This window comes from Euphorbia lathyris, chromosome 1, assembly GCF_963576675.1.
Source record: "Euphorbia lathyris chromosome 1, ddEupLath1.1, whole genome shotgun sequence".
NCBI classification, from domain to species: Eukaryota; Viridiplantae; Streptophyta; class Magnoliopsida; order Malpighiales; family Euphorbiaceae; genus Euphorbia; species Euphorbia lathyris.
Window position 1 is genome coordinate 119,091,555 of NC_088910.1, and position 21,382 is coordinate 119,112,936.

General features: G+C 41.6%; 1 protein-coding gene across 1 annotated transcript; it reads right to left on the minus strand.

The window, feature by feature from the left end:
- Positions 1 to 11,762: 11,762 nt before the first annotated feature.
- Positions 11,763 to 16,346, minus strand: LOC136210770 (RNA-binding NOB1-like protein). The gene is made up of 5 exons (XM_066002170.1): positions 15,791 to 16,346; positions 13,985 to 15,101; positions 12,399 to 12,567; positions 12,154 to 12,273; positions 11,763 to 12,074 (listed from the first exon to the last, which is right to left on the minus strand). Exons 1-5 carry the CDS (start codon positions 16,101 to 16,103, stop codon positions 11,928 to 11,930), a joined length of 1,866 nt encoding a protein of 621 aa, XP_065858242.1. The 5' UTR covers positions 16,104 to 16,346; the 3' UTR covers positions 11,763 to 11,927.
- Between the last annotated feature and the right edge of the window lie 5,036 nt (positions 16,347 to 21,382).

The window sequence follows — 21,382 nt, forward strand, 5'->3', positions numbered from 1 at the left end:
TCTATCTGCTTTATGACTGTTATGGTTAAACCGCAATCCAAAAGTGCTTGAGAAGCTTGGAATGGAATTTTTGGTGAAACTGCTGATCAAAATTCTTCTTCTTTTGTTAGTGTTCTGAACTGCCTTGAAAGTTCACATGCATGATCATCCAATTATCAAAAATGGAAAAATAACAGCAACAAAGCTTTAGTCCCGAAATGATTCGGGGTCAGCTAACATGAACCATTATATAAAACCGTGAAATTAAGTCGTATCAACGACACAAATTCTCTCCATCCACTCTGTCCTATCCACTACCATATTTTTCTCAATTCTCAATAAACTCATATCACTCTCGATCACCCTCTCCAAGTTTGCTTAGGTCTTCCCCTACCTCTCACCACTACATCCCTTTGCCACTTTTCAGTCCTTATAACCGGCGCATCAAGTGCTCTTCGTCTTACATGACCAAACCACCTTAGTCGGTTTCCTCTCATTTTATTCTCAATAGATGTAACCCACTGATCCTTTCTTGTATGACGACACATCCATCTCAACATACGCATCTCCACCACCAACATCTTATGAATGTGACAGTGTTTTACTGCCCAACACTCCGTACCATATAACAATGCTGGTCTGATTGCCGTGCGGTAGAATTTTCCCTTCAATCTATTAGGTATGCTGGGGTCACAAAGGAAACCCGTAGCACTCTTCCACTTCGCCCACCCAGATTTAATCCTATGAGCAACATCTCCATCTACTTCTCCATCCGTTTGGATAATAGATTCTAAATACCGTAAGCAATCTGATACCTGAACAACTCTCTCATCTAGGGTGATTGTCCATGCCTCCATACTCCTATCGCTGTTAAACTTACACTCCAAATATTCCGTCTTACTTCAGCTCAACTTAAAGCCTCTAGATTCTAAAGTTTGTCTCCATAGTTCTAACTTCCTCTCCACTTCTTCTTTCGTCTCATCAACCAACACAATATCATTTGCAAACAACATGCACCATGGTATACCATCTTGAAGTGAACTCGTTAGTTCATCAATAACGACGACAAAAAGAAATGAGTTTAGTGCAGAACCTTGATGGACTCCAATCGTAATAGGGAACTTTTCAGTCTTCCCAACATTGATACGTACACTTGTGCATGCTTCCTCATACATGTCCTTTATGATGTCAATATATTTCCGCGAAATACCTTTCCTTATTAAGGCCCACCAAAATACTTCCATGTCTTCTCCAAGTCAATGAAAACTATATGCAAGTATTTCTTCTTATTTCGATAATGCTCCATTAATTGTCTCATTAGATAGATGGCTTCCATAATTGATTACAATCGCGGTTTAACTTAGTTTCATCCATGGTGAAATCAAAATTAAACTGGTGACGATTTTCTCACTAAAAACTTGAGATTTTATGGTATTTTTTATTCAATTCTCATAGTTGAAGGACCATAGTAATTCTAAAAGGTGGAATTAATTATATTATAATCATTCAACTTCCTGGACCATAACATGCTAAAACTATATATCTCTCATTTTAATAGTAGGATAACTCAATTTATAAAGACTCCCACGATCCGTTTAATTCAAAATTAAACATTTTTGGTGCTCTTATATCACATATAATCATATATATATATTGAATTAAACATTTTTGGTGCTCTTATATCACATATAATATATAGATGATATAACATAATGATGATCCGCGAAGCCAAAACGGGCCGAATCATAAACACGGGCCCAATCTACACTTAGACTCATGGTCAAAGATCAAACGGGCTCCGAATAAAGGAAGCGGGTAAAGCGAATAACCACCCCGACATCCTAAACGGAGCATTAAAACTCCCACTCAAACACGTTTGTTGCCACGTAAGGGACGTGGCCTAGAAGGAGTAACCGCCCTCGGCGGTTACTTCAGAACACTTATAAAAAGGCATAAGGCCAGAGGGGGAGGTATGTTCATATTTTTTCCAGCAATACTATTATCAATTTACCAACCCTCCTACAAAAACTGACTTGATCGTCGGAGAGTTTTTTCGGAGATCCTGTCTCCGGTTCTGTTTTGCAGGTAACTACGGTGGAGATCATCTAATCGGATCCAGCAAGTTATCATTGGTGTGGTGAACGTGGACCTTTTTTACCAACATTTGGTTAAAGGTACACAAAGAACATGTCAGAACCATCACGAACGACCGTCGTTACAACCAGATCAACTAGTATGAACTCAAGGGGTCCACGGATTGCGAATTCGCAGCCTGCGAGTACACAACCTATGGTGCCTAGCTCGACGAACCCTTCGGGACAACTGAGTCCATTATTGGAAGTCCAAGTGCAAACTGAGATGGAGATGTCCAATAGCGATTTCGTCCAAATGGCAGGACAAGTTTTGGCTTCAAATATGAGCCAAGCGGCGGGGGATCGAATGATTAGTTTGCTAACCGCAATCGCTGATCGCAATACCGCCGTGGCGGCTGCTCCTCAACAACCTGTTGTCATCTCCACACAACCATCGACTACTGCCACCATATCCGCGCTTCCGCAGCCATCTCGAGAGCCAAATCAGATAGGTCAGAGTAGTATGACGATCCATCCGACTTGGCAAACATCCCAACCGACGTCGGGAATGCCAGGAATCCTTCCGCTACGACAAACGGAGCCCTTTGTTCACGGATATTCAGAGTTGATGACGTCTGGGGCGAATACGTCTGGACAGGAGCACACTTGGAACTTTGATCCTATAACTGGATGGCGGCTAGAACCACGGCGGGAACAACTTTCAACACCAATTGGCGGGTGGATGCCACCTAGAGTTCACCAGCAGCGGGTGGAAGTGGATCGGTGAATACCCCATATTGAATTGGAAGATCAACTGCGGAGTATGATGGAGCGAATGGGGTACACACCAAGGGCGAGAGCAGAGGTGCAGAGCGATTCGCCCTTCGCTCCATCGTTGCGGGAATTTATTCCAGATCACAGGATAAAAGCGCCGGCGATACCTAAATACTATGGGGACCCAAATTCTGATCCTGAAGCACATGTCAGGAACTATAGAGAATTAATGGATGTTGCAGGAGCGAGTGAAAGCATAATTTGCAGATTATTCTCGACCACTTTGGGCGGAGCGGCATCTGATTGGTTTCGGTCTTTACCTACTGAATCCATTCACAACTGGAATCAATACAGTCGTGATTTCTGTGCAAAGTTCGTGGGCTGTAAAGCAGCGGATGTGAAGGATAGGCAGCTGAAGGAGATCAAACAGAGAAATTATAATTCCCTAAGGGAATTTGTTGTCGCATTTAATGATATTCTGGTGCGGTTACAGAACCCGGATATAGTGAGCATTCGCAACATCATGGCGGATGGAACCACGGATTGGAGCATGCGGGAGGAAATCATCCGGAACAAGCCACGCACCGTGGCTGAACTCATAAAGATAGCAAAAGAATTCATGGAAGTGGACGACGTTAACAGGGAGCATAGAGCTCAAACAAGGCGAGAAAGGGAGGCGGCTAGATACACTTCAGATGGTCGACGGCATCAAAACCAAACACATTACAAGGATAATTTTGTTCGAAAGGGCAATCGTTCCTCTCAAGGGGGGGGGATACCAAATACCATTGAACACGACTCGTCATGAGGTGCTACTTTGGATTGAGAAAAGCCCCCTGAAAAAGGATGTGCAGTTTTCTGAGGCCAAGGGACGAACCAATTTGGGGAGATATCCTAACAAATATTGCAGGTTCCACAGATTGAATGGCCATGACACAAACGATTGCTATGAATTGAAGAAGGAGATTGAAAAGCTGATCGAGAGAGGCAAACTGAGTCAATTCGTAAGAAAAGAGGCGAGTGACGAGAAAACAACGCTCCCGCATGAAGTGGATGCAAGGCCAGAAAAGAAGCAGAAAAAAGGGGTGATAAACGTGATAGCAGGCGGGATCTATGAGCCTCCAACAAAAAGGGCTCGCCGTGAACAGCGAAAAAGCAACACACATAGGGGGGATGCCCTCAATTACTCATTTGCGCGAATCACGGAGTCACATGCGGATGCTTTGGTGATTACAATGGCCGTATAAGGATGGGACGTTAAGCGGGTCCTTATTGATACAGGCAGTTCTTGTAATGTTATTACTCGGACTGCATTCAACAAGCTGGGAATTAATGACGAACGAGTGGAACATACGTTCATGGATGTAACTGGTTTTGGAGGTCAATCATCTCAAACAAGTGGACAGGTGGTGCTGGAGGCAGAAATGGGTGATAAGAATCTAAAATGGCGAGGTGATCTAGAATTCGCAATTATCGATCTCCCATTGGCCTACAACATAATTCTGGGGCGTCCGTTCCTATCGGAAACGGAATCGCTCATATCAATGAAGCATTTGACGTTACATTTGCCAACACACCAAGGGCGAGTCATAGTGGAAGGTGATCAACTTGTGTCTTAACAAGCCTATACATTGTCACTTGAACCAAGACCAGATGAAGAGGATAAAGTTGATGAGAAGTTGCCGGCGGAAGCATTGGGAGAAACGGAACTATTCGCCATCTCAAATGACAAGAACGTACGAATAGCGGCAGGACTCCCAGAAGAAACGAAGAAAGCCATTACCGAGGTGTTGATCCAATGCGAGTCGGCATTCGCAGCTCCAAATGAAGTGCTGAAGGGAATAAGTCCAGACATAGCAACCCATCGTTTGAATGTGGACAAAGGTGCAACCCCAGTGCGACAAAAAAAGAGAGGACACGCTCCGGAGAGGCAGAAGGCGATTGAACAAGCTGTGGCGGATTTGCTAAAATTAGATGCAATTCGAGAAGTCACCTATCCGGAGTGGCTAGCCAATGTGGTGCTAGTCAAAAAGCCAAATGGAACGTACCGAATGTGCGTCGACTTCAAAGATCTGAATAAAGCTTGTCCGAAGGATATGTATCCGCTATCTAACATTGATATATTGGTAGATGGGACGGCCGGATTTGAAGCTTTATCGTTCACCGACGTGAAATCCAGTTACCATCAGATACCCATGGAGAAGGCGGATGAAATCAAGACATCATTTATAACTCATCAGGCAACTTATTGCTTCAAGGTGATGCCCTTTGGACTGAAAAACGCGGGAGCAACATATCAGCGGATGATGAACAAGATATTTTCAGACAAGTCAGGCGAGAACTTCTCGATCTATGTAGATGATATGATCATTAAAAGCAAGAAGATGCAAGACCACCCGCAGGATATTAAAGAAATCCTGGAAGTGCTGATCAAATATGGCCTCAAATTGAACCCAGAAAAATGCACGTTTGGAGCAAGAGCAGGAAAATTCCTGGGTTTCATTGTTAGCGGCAAGGGAGTTGAGGCGAATCCGGAGAAAGTAAAAGCGGTGATGGAGATGAAAACACCGAGGAGCGTAAGAGAAGTACAGAGACTGAATGGGCGGTTGGTGGCATTAGGGCGATTCATATCATGCTCAGCTAAGAGATGTCTACCTTTCTACAATGCCATCAAAAAATCTAAGTCCTTTGAATGGACGTCGGATTGTCAAGAGGCATTTGAGGGTATAAAACGATTACTATGTTATCCGCCCTTAATGAGCAGGCCGGAGGATGGAGAAGATTTATTTCTTTATGTATCCGTCACCAGTATGGCGATATGCACTGTGATGGTGCGAGAAGAAGAAGGACAACAATATCCAGTGTACTATGTGAGCAAAGTCTTGAAAGATGCAGAACTCCGGTATTCGAAGTTAGACAAAATGACCCTCGCGGTGATAACCACGGCGGCTAGATTAAAGCCATACTTTCAGGCGCATACTATCATTGTGAGAACTGGTATTCCAATGCGAAAGGTACTGCAGAAACCTGACGCATCCGACCGATTGATGGAATGGTCAATTCGCTTAGGAGAATTCGATATTCGCTATGAAGGAAGACCAGCACTAAAGAGTCAAGTACTCGCCGATTTCGTGAATGAGTTCACGTGGGATGATGACGAATGTCCAAAGGCACAAAAAGAAGAGTGGAGCATGTTCACAGATGGGGCATTATCCACAGAGGGAGCTGGACTGGGAGTCGTCATCAAAGGCCCGGAGGTTATTCGCCTGTACTATGCGGCAAAGTTAACTTTCGAAACTACCAATAACGCCGCAGAGTATGAGGCAATGATATGCGGATTGAAGTTGCTTAATGAACTTACGCCAGAAAGAGTGGTAATCTACAGCGATTCTAAACTTATGATAAATCAGATCACAAAAAATTATCTGGTGAAACAGGAGGATCTAGTAAAATACCATAAAGAGGTCGGCAGATTGACGCAGGAGTTAACACGCAAGGGAGTCGTTTGGGAAATGGTGCATGTTCCGCGGGGCCAAAACACAAAGGCTGACGAATTGGCAAAAGCAGCGGCGAGTAGAGAACCATGGAGTCAAAAAGCATGCGATTTGGAGATAAGATCGGCACCAGCGTTCGAAGTCGATCAGATTATGGTCATCGAAGAACTGGTAGATGATGAAGATTGGCGGATGCCCATTCGCCAATATTTGGAACAGGGAGATTTGCCGGTTGATAAAAGCTTAGCCAGAAAGCTAATTGGGCAGTCAGCGAGATACTCAATTCGAGATGGAACTTTGTATCGGAAATCATATACATGTCCATGGTTGAAATGCATTAGCCGCAATGAAGGAGACTACGTGCTGCGAGAACTACATGAAGGAATTTGTGGCGCACATGAAGCCTCGGCGGCGTTGGCAAGAAAGGTTAAGTTGATGGGATATTACTGGCCCAAGGTGGTGGATGATTCCCAGAAGATGGTTGCGGAATGTCGCAGCTCTCAAATCCATGCGAATGAAAAGCATGTTCCCGGAGCCGAACAAATCACTATAATGACGGCATGGCCATTCGCAACATGGGGAATCGATATAGTGGGCCCATTCCCAGAAACGACAAAGAAAAGGAAGTACTTGATAGTCGCAGTTGACCACTTCAGCAAATGGGTAGAAGCAGAGGCAGTAACCGCTCAAACACCTGAGCGAATGATCGAGTTCTTACGAGAGAACATTATCATGCGATTTGGAATCCCACAAAAGCTTATAACCGACAATGGCACCCAGTTCAACTGTGTCAAATTCAAAACATACTGCGAAAGCATGGGAATCAAGAATCATTTTTCTTCTGTAAATCATCCTCAATCGAATGGTATGACAGAGGTTACCAACAGGGCCATGATTCAGGGAATCAAGAAGCGGCTAGGTGATAAAAAAACAGGTTGGGCGGATGAGATACCCCATATGCTATGGGCATACAGAACTTCTGTAAAAGCAGCAACGGACGAAACACCTTTCTCGCTGGTTTATGGAGCCGAAGCGGTCCTGCCTGTTGAAATCAAGTCGCCTACAGATCGGATAATTTATTATTGCGACACACAAAATCCTATCAATATTAGGGATGCATTGGATTCTGTTGAAGAACGAAGGGAAAAAGCTTATATGCAAATGGCAGTGTACCGCAATAGAATCAAGAAATATCATGACAGAAGAGTGCGAAAAGTGATAATCAATGAGAACGACTTGGTCTTGAAAAAAGCAAATAAAATACAATCCAGAGAAGGCAAAGGCAAATTAGGCGTCAACTGGATCGGACCATACAAAGTATCCAAGAAGCTAGGACCATCAACTTTTGAAATAGAAGAAATGAGCGGCAAAAAGCTCCCGCGCACCTGGAATCTAGAGAATCTACGCCTATATAAACAGGCCGAGTAGTTCAAGGAAATGACGAGTACTCTTTTTCCTTTTATGAGTTTTTCCCAATGGGTTTTCTGATAAAAGGTTTTAATGAGGCTTTGATCTCACGCAGTTTATGTACCCATGTAATAAGAAGCCTTTGTTCTTTATCGATAAAGTTATTCAATTATTACATTTATTCAATATACTACGTCCAAATGCGGATCCTTTTCAACATGATCACAAAAAACACATAAATGTGTTGCCTATTAAAGAAAGGCGGATGCACGATTACGCATCACTCGCAAAACCTTATGGTTAATCTTAAAAACACATAAATGTGTTGCCTATTAAAGAAAGGCGGATGCATGATTACGCATCACTCGCAAAACCTTATGATTAACCTTATGATTATTTTCGAAAGAAAAATCATAAGATAAAGCATAAAATTAAGCGAATAAACGAGTACTCAAAAAATTGCAAAAAGGGTCTGGCCACCCTAGCGAAAACGAAACTAACTACAAAGAATTACAAGGATGAAGTCGGCAAAAGACAAGGGTAACATATGAAAATAAGGGGCAACAAGGAATAAAACGACAATCGCACATGTAGGTAAAGCGGCAAGTAAAAGAAAATTAATATATGCGGGCAGTTTGTTACATACAACAGTTCAAAATGTAAATCAAACTACGCTACGGCTTCCTCTCCTTCACCCCTATTGCCCTCCTCGCCCTCAGCGGCTCCTTCATCTCCTCCAGTGGGCGGATTTGCTTCAAGCGAATCCTCAACCCTCGAATCAGTAACCGCTTCAGAGAGAGGTACCTCTTGCTCAGACTGAGAAACGCCTTGTGGTACCTCTTCTTCCGCGTTATGATTAGGGATCTCGCAGCTAATTGGAGAGGCCTGAAAACTCTGCCAATCTAAGAGGAGTACCTCATCCATATCAGCATCCTCGACTTCCAGCTTGTCCCACTTCTCAGTTAAATCCTTTTCAGGGATGGGAACCTTGGGCCGGTTAAGTATTCGATCTGGATGTCCATGCTCATAAGCGGCATGAATTCGCTCCCCATACCAATAGATGCGAGCACCATCTTCAGCTAGAATCTCCTCAGCCCTCTTCTTTTGCATCTCCAGAGCCTCCTTGGATGAATTTAGATCATCAAGGACCTTTTGCAGCTCGTCGGACTTAGCCTGGAGGGATTTGAGAGCTTCCTCCTTCTCGCTCATAGCCTTCTGACAAGCGCCTTCAAGAGCCTTTACCTTCCCTTGGACATCATCATAAAGCGATTTCTGAGTCGCCAATTCAGTACCAAGGTTCTCCAACTCTTTGGCTCGTTCAGCATCCCTTCGGAGAGCGCCCTCCGCAAAATTGATAATCTGCATATAAGACGACTCGCGAATAAAAAGGGCGAATAAAAACATGCGATTACTATGAACACAAAATCCTTGAAAGGGAATGACAAGCTTCTACCCCCAAAACAACAATATACCTCTATGGCGCGCTTCTCGACCCCCTCCATAGCAGTAGGAAGCGGTACTTGTTCTCGCACGCGGGAAGCAGAGGGGAGTCGCCCAAGGACATTGCATAGGGAAGAAACAATGTCCTTACAGGAGAAACTCACGGCCATGCCAAAGGTCCTAGTCCACCACCCGCTAATATCGGGAATAGGCTGCGAACGCATAAGGAAAGAGATCAGAAGAACAGCAGATAGCTTATAAAGAACAATAAACATTACAATAAATCAAGATACCTCGTGGATTGGTGTACTGCTCTTTCCTTTTGATGAAGCAGATATGGGTGTACCACCAACAGTAGGAGATACAGATGTGTTTTTCTTCCTGGGACGAGAAGACTCCGTATCTGCATTATTCTTTCGCTTCCTAGTTAAAGGAAGGTCCTCAGAAACAGAAGTGGGACCTTGTGAAACGGAAGCGATTGGAAGGGAAGCCGCCTCAACAGAAGGAGCCGCACCCCCAGGAGAATTCGCCCCGGCAACAGAAGTTGTTCCCTCCATCCGCTTCTTCCTTCTTGCTAGAGCTTTCGCCTCCCGATCTGCAGCGAGTTGAGATAAAGGATCACCCCTGCAAAGGGTTAAAAGAAATCATCAACTTGGAAATGAAAAAAAAAAAGAAAAGTACCTTGAACAAAAACGCGATAAGGGATATAGACAACGCGATCTCCCTCGCGGTAGGCAATCGCCACTCGACTTCTTAGCATGTGGAAGGCCTGATCATACGTCCATACAAAAGGAGGCGTACTCTTCAAGAACTTTATAACAGCGGATTCTTCCTCACTGGGGTAACCGAAGTTCAAACTCTTTACATTGGGCCGGCCCCAGCAGCGAAGGAAGTTTGGATTCCCTTCATTAAACTTGATAAAGAAGTAAGATCGGTCCCACTCGCGGATCTTGTTCAGCTTCTCGTCGAAACCATAGTAACCGCTCTGACGGATGAAAGTGAAATACCCCGCCGAACTCTTGAAATGATGAAGCTTGGAGAAAATTTTGAGCGAGAAGGGAACCTCCAAACAATCCGCCAGAAATTTATCCAGAGTTAAGTCGGCCCATCCATTGGGATGCAATTGACCGGGTGCGATTCCGTAACCGCCCAGGACGGAAGCAATCTGATCCGCCAGCGGATACGTGAAACCGCAGATAATCTGGGCGACGAAAATGGTGAAATACCCCTTTGGGTAGTCGCCCGGTCCTCTATCCTCCCCGGGAATGATGGTCTCGAGACCTTGAAGCCAAGGATACTGCTCCCGCAAATCATCAATTGTCTCGCGACAAACTAGGCTTCCTGACCGGTCCTTCTTCGGTAATAAACGGGGGGTTGGGACAGGTGTCGGAATCAACTTCTTAGGATCAAAACCTAGACCCTCATCGGTTGTATTCGCTAGGTGGAGGAAGTCGGCGGGATGGGAATCAAACCCAGGAGAGCTGGTTGAAGCTTCATCAACCATCTCATCGACCTCATGAGACACCTCGCGGACGTAATTTTCGTCGAACGGTGCGAAATCGAGGTCAAGGTTCGACATATTGATGAAGAAAAATGAACAGAAGTAAAGAGCCGAACGAATTACAAGTAACGGAAAGGAAAACTTACATGTGGGAAAGAATACAGAGAAGAACGAACACTAAGGGGTTGACGCCGGAGAAGAAATGACAGGAGAAGGAAAGAACAACTTTCGAATTTTAAAAGAACAACTTTCGAATATCCAGACAAAGACGAAGAGTCTCCTATAACATGTGAAAAGACCCTACAGGGCTCTTGCCAAACTAAAGGGGAGGCATGTGATGATCCGCGAAGCCAAAACGGGCCGAATCATAAACACGGGCCCAATCTACACTTAGACCCATGGTCCAAGATCAAATGGGCTCCGAATAAAGGAAGCGGGTAAAGCGAATAACCACCCCGACATCCTAAACGGAGCATTAAAACTCCCACTCAAACACGTTTGTTGCCACGTAAGGGACGTGGCCTAGAAGGAGTAACCGCCCTCGGCGGTTACTTCAGAACACTTATAAAAAGGCATAAGGCCAGAGGGGGAGATATGTTCATATTTTTTCCAGCAATACTATTATCAATTTACCAACCCTCCTACAAAAACTGACTTGATCGTCGGAGAGTTTTCCCGGAGATCCTGTCTCCGGTTCTGTTTTGCAGGTAACTACGGTGGAGATCATCTAATCGGATCCAGCAAGTTATCACATAATTATAATATCAACCCAAATTATCACCTCAACCTCAACCCAAATTATCACCTCAACCTTTTAAAAATTTGGACGATAATAAATTCTCATATTTGGCAACTCAGTTTACCTGATTCTAATAAGAGATTGTACATGCAATACAATTAAACTAAAAAGGATTTTGTTGTTATAAAATTGAAAACTAAAGTTACAGGGTTATAGTCGAAAAGTTCAAGGGCTTAACCCGTATAAAAAAGTGAATCAAAATGTTAGCAAATTCATTATGTTAGGAACAGGAAAACAAGTTACCAACATGGCTCAAGTTCTGGAAATTCTCTTCTCCAAACATAAGGAAAGCACAGGGAACAATAAGATTCATATACCAGAGGGAATGCATTTTTTGTATTCATTTGCATTATAGGATTAAAACACAGAGCAAAAATATCACACCAAAATTTCTTATAAACCACTTTTGCCTACAATTGCTGAGTTATTAGAAAAAACAAATCAAGAGACAGAACCAATCGTCAATGATTATGACGAGCGTAGTGATTATCATTGGGATTCCTCTTTCCACTGAAAACTGCTAATGCCTTTCGTACTGGTGGCCGGAATGGGGCCTTTTTATCGGTATTCTGGCTGAAGATGTCATCCGGAACAAACAAGTCATCTCCCTGGAAATTTTATATACATGAGCTTCAAGGTTATATTAAACACAATTTATTAAGAAAAAATTAAACAAAGTATGCCAACCTCTTTATTCACTTTCTTCTTCGTCTTAGGGTAAAGGTATTTGTGTGGGAGTTGATCTTCACGCAGAATAACATTCTTAGCAATGGCGTCTCTTCCACCTTGTGGTAAAGGCAGAGAAAACTGCAGAGAATATAATATCAAAACATGTGCTTTGGATATCTTATTACTCAAAAGAATATGATATATTACAAATGAAACAGTAGATACTCTTGCTTCCCTTTCTTTTCAGCTAGGAATACACTTACCTTTGTACCACGTAGACATATCCGCGGCCGACGATCTGCCAAAGTGATTCCATTCTCCCCAACTGTAATTGCTACTTTGCGTAAAGTGCCACCATTTCCACACTTAGGGCAGAAAATCCTCCCAATTTCAGCAGTCACGGTATAGCATGCATGGCATTTCAATATCCATCTATTTTGAAAATAAGCAAAGAAACTATGATCACAAACTGCAAATGACAACAGCAATCCTGGACTATATCCATACTACTGCCTTTTGTTTGTGTACGGAGCAGGGAATTTGCAGGTAAGGCCAATCCCAACGATTGATTACACCAAGATATAAAAAGGATTTGGAACATGCAAGAAACAATTTGACAGAGACTATAATCACAAAATGCAAATGACACTCATAGTTTCGAAAGGCGCAAAGTGGTCCTGGAGCCTAGGTGCAAGGCTCAAGCGCGTGACCGAGCGACACAAGGCGCACAAAAAAAAATAACATATAAAATTATAAATAACAACACTTAACTAATGGTGCTTTACCCTTTGACCTAGGCCTAGCACTTGAACTAGAGGCATTCATAACATTTTTTCCTACTCCTCTAGTATGATAAGCACTTTCTTCAGCTCCAATAGCCCTACTAACATCAGCCGATGTTCAATTTTCATTTGGGAACACTAGCTCATCTTCATCCGACCCCTCCCCATCCAATCTACCCACAACCATTCATTGGCATCATCTATATCTTGTAAATAAAAGGGGTTAATAGTGTCACGAGCTTCAAGGAGAAGAAGCTGCTACTTTTGCATTTTTCCTTCAGGGTCGCAGCTGCTGCTCTTTTATTTCCTTTTTTTTCTTTCTTTTTCTAATTTAATGTGAACCCTTATCCTAAAGATTTCCTATGGCTATGATTAATAGTTGAAGAACCCTAAAAAACCCCTTTAAAACAGCGCCTAGAGAGCCTAGGCGCGCCTTTATTCAAGGCACAAGGCAAGACAAGGCGCGCGTCTTGTTGACATCGCCCGCCTGAGACTTACTGAGGCGCTAACCTCTCTCCCTTGAGTCAGGCGCGTCTTTAACAACTATGATGACACTAATGGAGAATCACCAAGAACAGCAAGTTAATCCTGTTATATACATAATACTTCCTTTTGTTTTTGTGTGTGTGTGTAGTGCATACACGTCTATTGGCTGAAGGGAGAAGGGGATTTGCAAGTAAAGAAAATCACATAGCATTTAGAACATGCAAGAAACAACAAGGATTTCATTTGCAAAATTTGAAGTTTTACTCTTTTGGCTTTTCAGAAAGCAGGAATCAAGGTTTGGTTTGATAATAAATGGCATATTCACAAAGCATAGAAATAAAATTGAGTTTAACCAAAAAGAGGAATTTTAGCAATTACTTTTTACTTTGATTTAAGAAGTGGAATTTCATGCATTCAATTCCTCATTGAATATTTCTTATTGTTGCATTTATTTCTTAACTATTCAAAAATTATTTCTCATAAAGCAATAAATTAAAAATGTCTCATGCTTTAATCCATAAAAATTAGACTAATGGGCTCGAGGATTTGCATTCCAATAGTATAAAGATTGGTTTTTATACCTCTGCAGCTGGCGGATTTGCATTCCTCCGGGTGCAAGCAGTCGTAAGCCCATTTGTAGAAGTACATTCTGCATTGCAAAGTCGCTGGTTACACATGCGACACTGGACTCTGATAAGGATCTAAGCATCCAGCTTTGTTCACTAGCATCATCAGTAACATGTGATGCATCAACACTTGCATTGGTCTCGCTTAAGTTGTCCAAGTGATCTTGTTGTCCATCAAAATTATCAATTTCACCTGCTTCAGGATCAACATTTGCATTGACATCCAAAGAATCTTCCATAGCAGTAGTCTCCGAAAACTCAAGATCCACGGAATTGCAGCTGTCTTCTGGCTCTTCTCGAAGACCCTTCTGTGAACCTTCCTCGAGTCTCATTTGTTCTAAGATTAAAGATAGATCTCCATTGCCATTGTTCATCTCGTTTTCCTCAGAAATCTTGTTCCCAGCTTCTACTGTTTCTGCACTTTTATCTGGAACAGTAGTTTCCTCGATGTTTCCATCATCCATATTTTTCTCCATGTCTTGATGACTATCCTTCTCGAATAATGCATCATAATGTTCCCGTCGAGCTTTCCTCCTAAGAAACCTTCTATGAGTACTCCGACTGACAGCAGGCATCCAATCACCAGAATTATCATCAAATTGCCCTTGAGATGCATCAATTCCATCTGCTACCATCTTCCCTTCAATGCTTATCTCCTTTTTCTTTGAAGGATATCTCCTATTTTTCCTCAAACCATGCTCCACATCTTCAGGATTCTCTGAATGTGCTTCACTTCCAGCTAACAATGAACCATTCTCAGATTGGTTGTCAGCAGGTATACAGTTCAAGCTCATTTCTTTCAAAGGAAGGATCCTAGAGTTGGCATTTGAGCCATCCCCACTTTCCTGTTCTAATGCTTCCCACTCTTCCAAGTTAGGAACATTGGAACCCCATCCAGGCAACTCCTTCTCAGGTAGCCTCTTCACGTTGACTGTGTGGATAGGAGGAGGAACATCCCTAATATGTTTAGTTCCATGGATCTGTGATTCTAATGTGTAAGTCAAAGCAATGAGTTTAAGGTCCACGTTAGAGAGAGTTTGTAAGTCACCGGTTGCCCTTGCAAACTTGATAACTGCCATGCAATATAAAAATTTGTAAGCAACCAAACACCAGCTTTTGCAGGTCGGCTAACCAAAATATAACATTTCAAACAGACAATTCATCAGGAAGCCAATGCAAAAAGTCAAATGGAAGAGGCCGAAAATGTAACCTAAGTTGCTTGCTGAAATCTAGCTATTTCTTCTTTCAAAATTAGACTAACAGGAAATAATGACTACAACATATTGCTTACTTCACCATAATCTTATCTTAAAGACTTCAACTAAATATCAAACTGAACTACATCAAATCTCAAGTAACTCAAATAGAATTTGATTGGAAAAATACAAGTTCAATGCTTTTGTAAACTGAAAGTAACACAATAACTGATTCAGATGACAGAGTATGAAAATTTTGAACTCACGCAAAACGGTTGCAATATAAAATGATGCATGTAGAATTTGCTCCCCATTAGATTTAGGCTTATTAGAATCCTAAGGTGGAGATTCAAAGCATCCTGAAGCTTAGATTTAATAAGCTCAGATCTAACGGTAAATGAGCAAATTCACTTGCTCATTAAGGTGCATGTTAAAACGATAATAACAATGAAGAGAGATTTCATTCAATTATAATAATTTCTTATTCAATTAACTTGTTTCAGCATGCGAGCTAGCAACATAACATTGATAAAAGAAAATTTATAGGAAAAGCTAGTTTTTCAACCTTTATTAAGAGCTTCAGGGGTGGGCTCCATGGAATCAATGGTGAAGGGGGTGAAGGAGAGGCGGTGGCGGGAAACAGGATCCCGAATCTCGGAGAGGACTTCGGGGACGGTAACGAACTTATCGGCCTGGTTATGAAGCTTTTCACCGCCCTGAATTACAGCGTTAGCATCTATTATTGCCAACGATATGCCTCCAGAAGACTGGCAGCTCTCGACGAACACTTTCGTGGGGTTCGGATTCTGGTTGATCTGCGGTGGCGGTTGATTCTTCACTATGTTGCTCCAACATGATGATGTTGGTGAGGTCTCCATGTTATGCCGCACTCAAAACAGATTCTGTGTAATTGCTAATATTTTTTTATAGCAAATGAGAGAAGAGGTGGAGCATTAAAAGCGACGGCAGCAGGATGTGTGAGATTCCGGCGAGGCCCAATCCAGTTAAAAAGAGGATTGTTTCTATAAAACCCTAGCAAGAGTTTTTTTTTTTTTTTTTTTGATGAACTACCCTAGCAAGAGTTATCAAGCAACAAACTACAGATGGACAGAGACAAGGGGAGATGAGCAAAAACGACGTCGCTCTTTTCCAAAATAATATCAAATCCTTACTTTCTGTTGGCTGAGGCCCCCAAATTACCATTATGTATGTCCTTGTCTCGAGCCGATTAGGCCATCTGATGGGTTCCTTGGGCTTTTCTGCATGGACGGGGGCCTTTTTGGAAGCCCTGGACTTTCTGGATAGATTTAGGGCCCATATACTTCATTAGAAGTCCCCTCCCACTTTCAAGTCATTGCAAGGTATTAGGTACGAGTCTGTTTAGGATCGAAGGGGTTTAATGAATTCCGGAGTTTTCCACATCTTGGTGAGTTGTCTCCTCGTGGTAGTGATGGATTTGATGCCTTTCCCTTTACCATACTAGTAACATGTGTTTTCGTGCATATAAGAGTTAATGAGTTTAAACGTGTCTCTTCATGTGTATTCTATTTAGACATGTGTTATTGGGTATTGATGTAATGATGTCTTTTGAAGTGTACTTGTTGCTTTTCAAAACTACTGTCATCTCTACTCAATATTGTGTCAGTTATTTAATGATGTTCATTTAAAGCCAATGACGGGTGGCCTTCCGCAGTTTGTTATAAATAGAGTTTTTTTTTCCTATGTTGATTTCTTTTCTTTTAGTTTGTTTCTTCGCTCCACTTTATTTTGTTTCTGTGAGAGTTGTGCGATCTATAATCTTTTAGAGGAGCTTTGTGACTTATTCTGACTATTCTCTCTAGAATTGAAGACGAATATGAGGTTAGTCCACTTCGTTCTTTCTCCGTTTTGCTTTTGTGGATACTTGATTTTTCATTCTTCATTGTATTGGGTGTCTCGTCCCTTCTTTGTCTGAATCTATGAGTTTGTGTTAGGTTTATTATGTTCGTCGGGGAACCATCTGTCTCCTCGAATCTTCGGGTTAGGGAAGAGTAGGATTCATAAGTTCAATATGGTACGTATCAGGTTAGGGCACCTCTAGGGTAGAAAGTAGGTTTAGGTGCCTTTTCGACTTCAAACGTGTCTATGAAGGGAAGACAGTTTGTAATAAGAAGAATGTGGTAAAAGAACCAAATTTGTTGCTGATGCTTCCAAATCCAAGGGGAATAGTCTGGGAGAACCTATACATGGTGACAATAACTCTGCCCAATGTATATAGGCGTGTTAATCGCGATTTTTCCTCTGATGGCTTCGCTAATGTGATGGACCAAGGGAGTTGTACTATATGTTGGAAAATTTATATATAAATGAAATTAGTATAAATTCCAATAGTCATCCTTGTTCATGAACAGTTGTGTTCGTTCATGATTAGTCGTGTCAGTTCATGAACAGTCTTGCTCGTTCATGAATAGTCGTGTTCATTAGAGAACATACATGTCCATTCAAGTTTTATATATACATGATGGAACTGTCAGATTGATATATTTTGAAAATTATTCTCTGAAACATTTCTGCTATCTGTACCTGTTGTTTTGTTCTACTCCAGTGATAACTATTATACACTTGGTAAGAGTTCGCTTGCGTATCTGTTGTATCCTGGGAGACGATTGTCAATAGCGACAACATCTGTCTTAAGGAAACTGCTAATACAGGCCTCAGATTTGTCTAAACTCTTTCCTTTTAATTTATTATTTACTATTCATGTTTTCTTTCTGTGTTTATTTGTTTTTGGATTAATCATTTTCTAACACTATATGTTATCTTTCATCTAGCGACTCCACTTAGTGCCCTTTTGTTAAGGAACCTTTAGAATTTGGCTTCCCGATCTGCCTATTTCTCGCTCAGGGCCTTCTCCGCAACTTGGATACTCGTGGCGTGTCCATTATGGCATGATCATTTGGGAGTTGTGTTGGTCACGTGCAACGTGATAGTATTAGTTCCAAAGGGGGGGGTTAGAAACTATTATCAACTTTTTGTTGATAAATTAATGTTGAGTTAAATATTTAAGACTTTAACTCAGTTGTTAGGTCAGCACGGCTGAGTAGAATTGAGACAGCTTTAGTCAGCTGCTGACTAGAGCTGTTTCTATTGTGAGTTGGGAAGTAACACTTGAGTCAGTTTCCAACTCAACACTCAGATTATACACCACAACATTCAGATTTACTCAACACAACATATACAGATTATTGTTTTGTTGAGTAATATTAAGCAAGCAATAAATATATATATCAAAAGATAAAGCGTTAGAAGTTACTCAGCAGACTTATCCTGGTTCGGCCTCTCCGTCTATGTCCAGTCCCCGGAAATCCTTCCGAGCTTTTTGAATCCTCTACTGAGCTCTTTAAAGGTAGAGCACAAACCATTTACAATAGCAACTGAGTATGCAAGAGTATCATCCTCTATTCGTCTACTCAATCTTATCTCTACCACTGAGTACTATAACCGAGTAGTCAGCCTTTCTCTAACACTAAGTATTATAATCGAGTACTCAGCCTTTCTCTAACACTGAGTACTATAACCGAGTACTCAGTCTTTCTCTACCACTGAGTACTATAACCGAGTACTCAGCCTCTCTTTTCTAACCTTTTACAAATGATAAGAAATTGTTCTTGATACAATAAAGAACACTTTAGGTGAATAAATCACTCTAGACTTTTACACAAAAATAGGAGTTTGGTGTAAGAGCTTGCTTTTTCTTTTCAGACAGCTTCTATTTTGGATTTTCCAAATGAATTGACTTGATGAAGATTTTTTGCTTGTCTGTCATGTAATGATTCAAGTGTGAAGTGGCCTTTTTATAGTGATGTTTGAGGCATCAATTATTTGCATCCCGACATAGACGTTGTGGGAAAACGTTCTTCTTTCGTCATCACTTGGTCAACACTCAGTGCTGCAGGCCAATCCTGTCTTCTGTCTTCATCAGACGCCAGGTTTGTCTTCTTGTAGATGCCAGATGGTCCATTCTTCTTTTCGAAAAGTCTTCCAGACAAATTTCTGTAGCTTCTGAACATTTCAGAAAATGGACAGACTTTGTCTTGCAAGTTGACCAAACATTGAAGCTGACCTGACGACCACTCAGCTTGACACAGCAGCTTCGCCTTCAAGCTTTTCTGAAGAAGACATTTTCTTTCTAAAAGCTGAGTTGCATTTATACTCAGCTTTGGCTGTGTGACTTGCTCCAGTTGACTTTGGCTTTCTCTTATAGATATTTATTTCATGTTCTTATTAATCAACTTACTCAACATTGAACAAACTCATTAGCACAATTAAATCAAAGCAATTAAACTTAATTGTGTTGGAATATTATTATCATGGAGATAATTTTGTCAAATCAAAATCATGTGGAAAAGTGTTTCAACAAGTTGTCCTCCCATGCGGGAGAAGTTGAAACATCTTTCCATATGATTTTGATTTGACAAAATTATTTATGTGAATGATAAAAATATTCTAACACATTAAATTTAAATGCTTTGATTTATTCACACTAATGTGTTTGTTCAATGTTGAGTTATTTGACTTGTAAGACATTAAGATAAAAAGCCTAAAGGCCCACAAGAGAAAGTCAAGCCCAAGTCAACAGATCATGACCTCACGGCCCAGGAAGACAAAACGCAGTCGTATCAAGTAAAACGACAGCTCAGCATGAAGAAGGATCGAGAAGCCTCCTAACAAAAGCTTCAAGACTAAGCTGCTGAGTTGAGCGATAAGGCAGTCAGGTCAGCGGCAGAACAGAACCAACTTGGCGACAAAGTATTTATACTTTGGGTAAAGCTCAGAAGACGTAGTAAGCTGTTTGGAAGACTTTACTATAAATGTGCAAACATTCTGTTCATCTGATGAAAAGCTGTTGAGCACTGTCGAAGACAGAAGATGCAAGAATCTCATTGGCCAACGACACTGAGCACGTCCTGAGTGACAGCGACAGGAAGCCGTTAGCCTCCAACGGTTATTTCGAAATTCGAAATCACCGGTGCTTGAAGTGTCACTATAAATAGGCCTTTCAAATGCTTCATTCGATGCAGATCTTCAATTAAGTCGAAACGCTGACCAAATTCATACTTGAAGTTCTGTGAGAAAAGCAAAGCAAATCTTACACCAATTCCAAACTTGTGTAAAAGTCTAGAGTGATTTTATTCATCTAAAGTGTCTTAGCAATTGTTGTTTAGGACAATCACTTATCATTTCTAGAAGAATAGAAAGGAGAAGCTGAGTACTCGGTTATAGTACTCAACGGTAGTTATAAGAGTGAGTAGAGGAATAGAGGAAGGTACTCTTGTATACTCAGCTTCTGTTGTAAAAGGTTTCGTGCTCTACCTTTAAAGAGCTCAGTAGAGGATTCAAAAAGCTGGGAACGAGTTCCGAGGACTAGACGTAGGCGGAGAGGCCGAACCAGGATATGTCTACTGAGTAACATATTTCTAACCTTTAAACTCCTTTATATATTGCTTGCTGACTAAGTAACAAACTCACACTGAGTTGAGTGCACTAAGAAGCTGAGTTCAGGAATAGACTTAAGTGTTATCTCCTGACTCAAGGAAAGAAACAGACTTAGTCACCAGTTGACTAAGCTTGTGTCTTAAAACTACTTAGCGCCGCTGTGTAAACATTTTCTCAAAGAAAAGAAGGCAACCTTAACAGACAAAATTTTAAATAGTTCCTATCCCCCCCCCCCCTTGGAACTAACCTTGTCACGTTATATGGGACCAACAAGTGGTATCAGAGCTTAAAAGCTCACTGAGCAAGATATAACTATCTTGAGGTGATCCCCACAATGGCTAAGAACAACACTCGTTTCCTCCCAAGAAATCAGACAACTCAGATTCTTCTTGAGGGGCTGTCCATTACTCGGCCTCCTCTGTTCTTCGGGTCTAACTACACCTTTTGGAAGAACAGAATGAAAAATTTCATTCAGGCAACAAATATGAGTGCATGGCTTTCTATAGTCCAAGGCCCATTTGTTCCTATTGAAACTATTGATGGCCAAACGGTTGTTAAAGCTGAGACTAAATGGACAGAAGATGACCTCAAGAAGGTACAAAATCATGCTTCGGCTATAATATGCTTCATTGTGCGTTAGATGCTGCAGAGTACAACAAGCTTTCAGGTTGTGAGTCAGCAC

Bases quoted from the DNA above. Each gene is read 5' to 3' on its own strand.
- LOC136210770 (XM_066002170.1), bottom strand. From the start codon at position 16,103: ATGGAGACCTCACCAACATCATCATGTTGGAGCAACATAGTGAAGAAT. The intron at 12,274-12,398 runs GTAAGTGTATTC...TATTCTCTGCAG, and splicing joins TATGTCTACGTGGTACAAAG to TTTTCTCTGCCTTTACCACA. The intron at 12,075-12,153 runs GTTGGCATACTT...TAAAATTTCCAG, and splicing joins AGAAGAAAGTGAATAAAGAG to GGAGATGACTTGTTTGTTCC.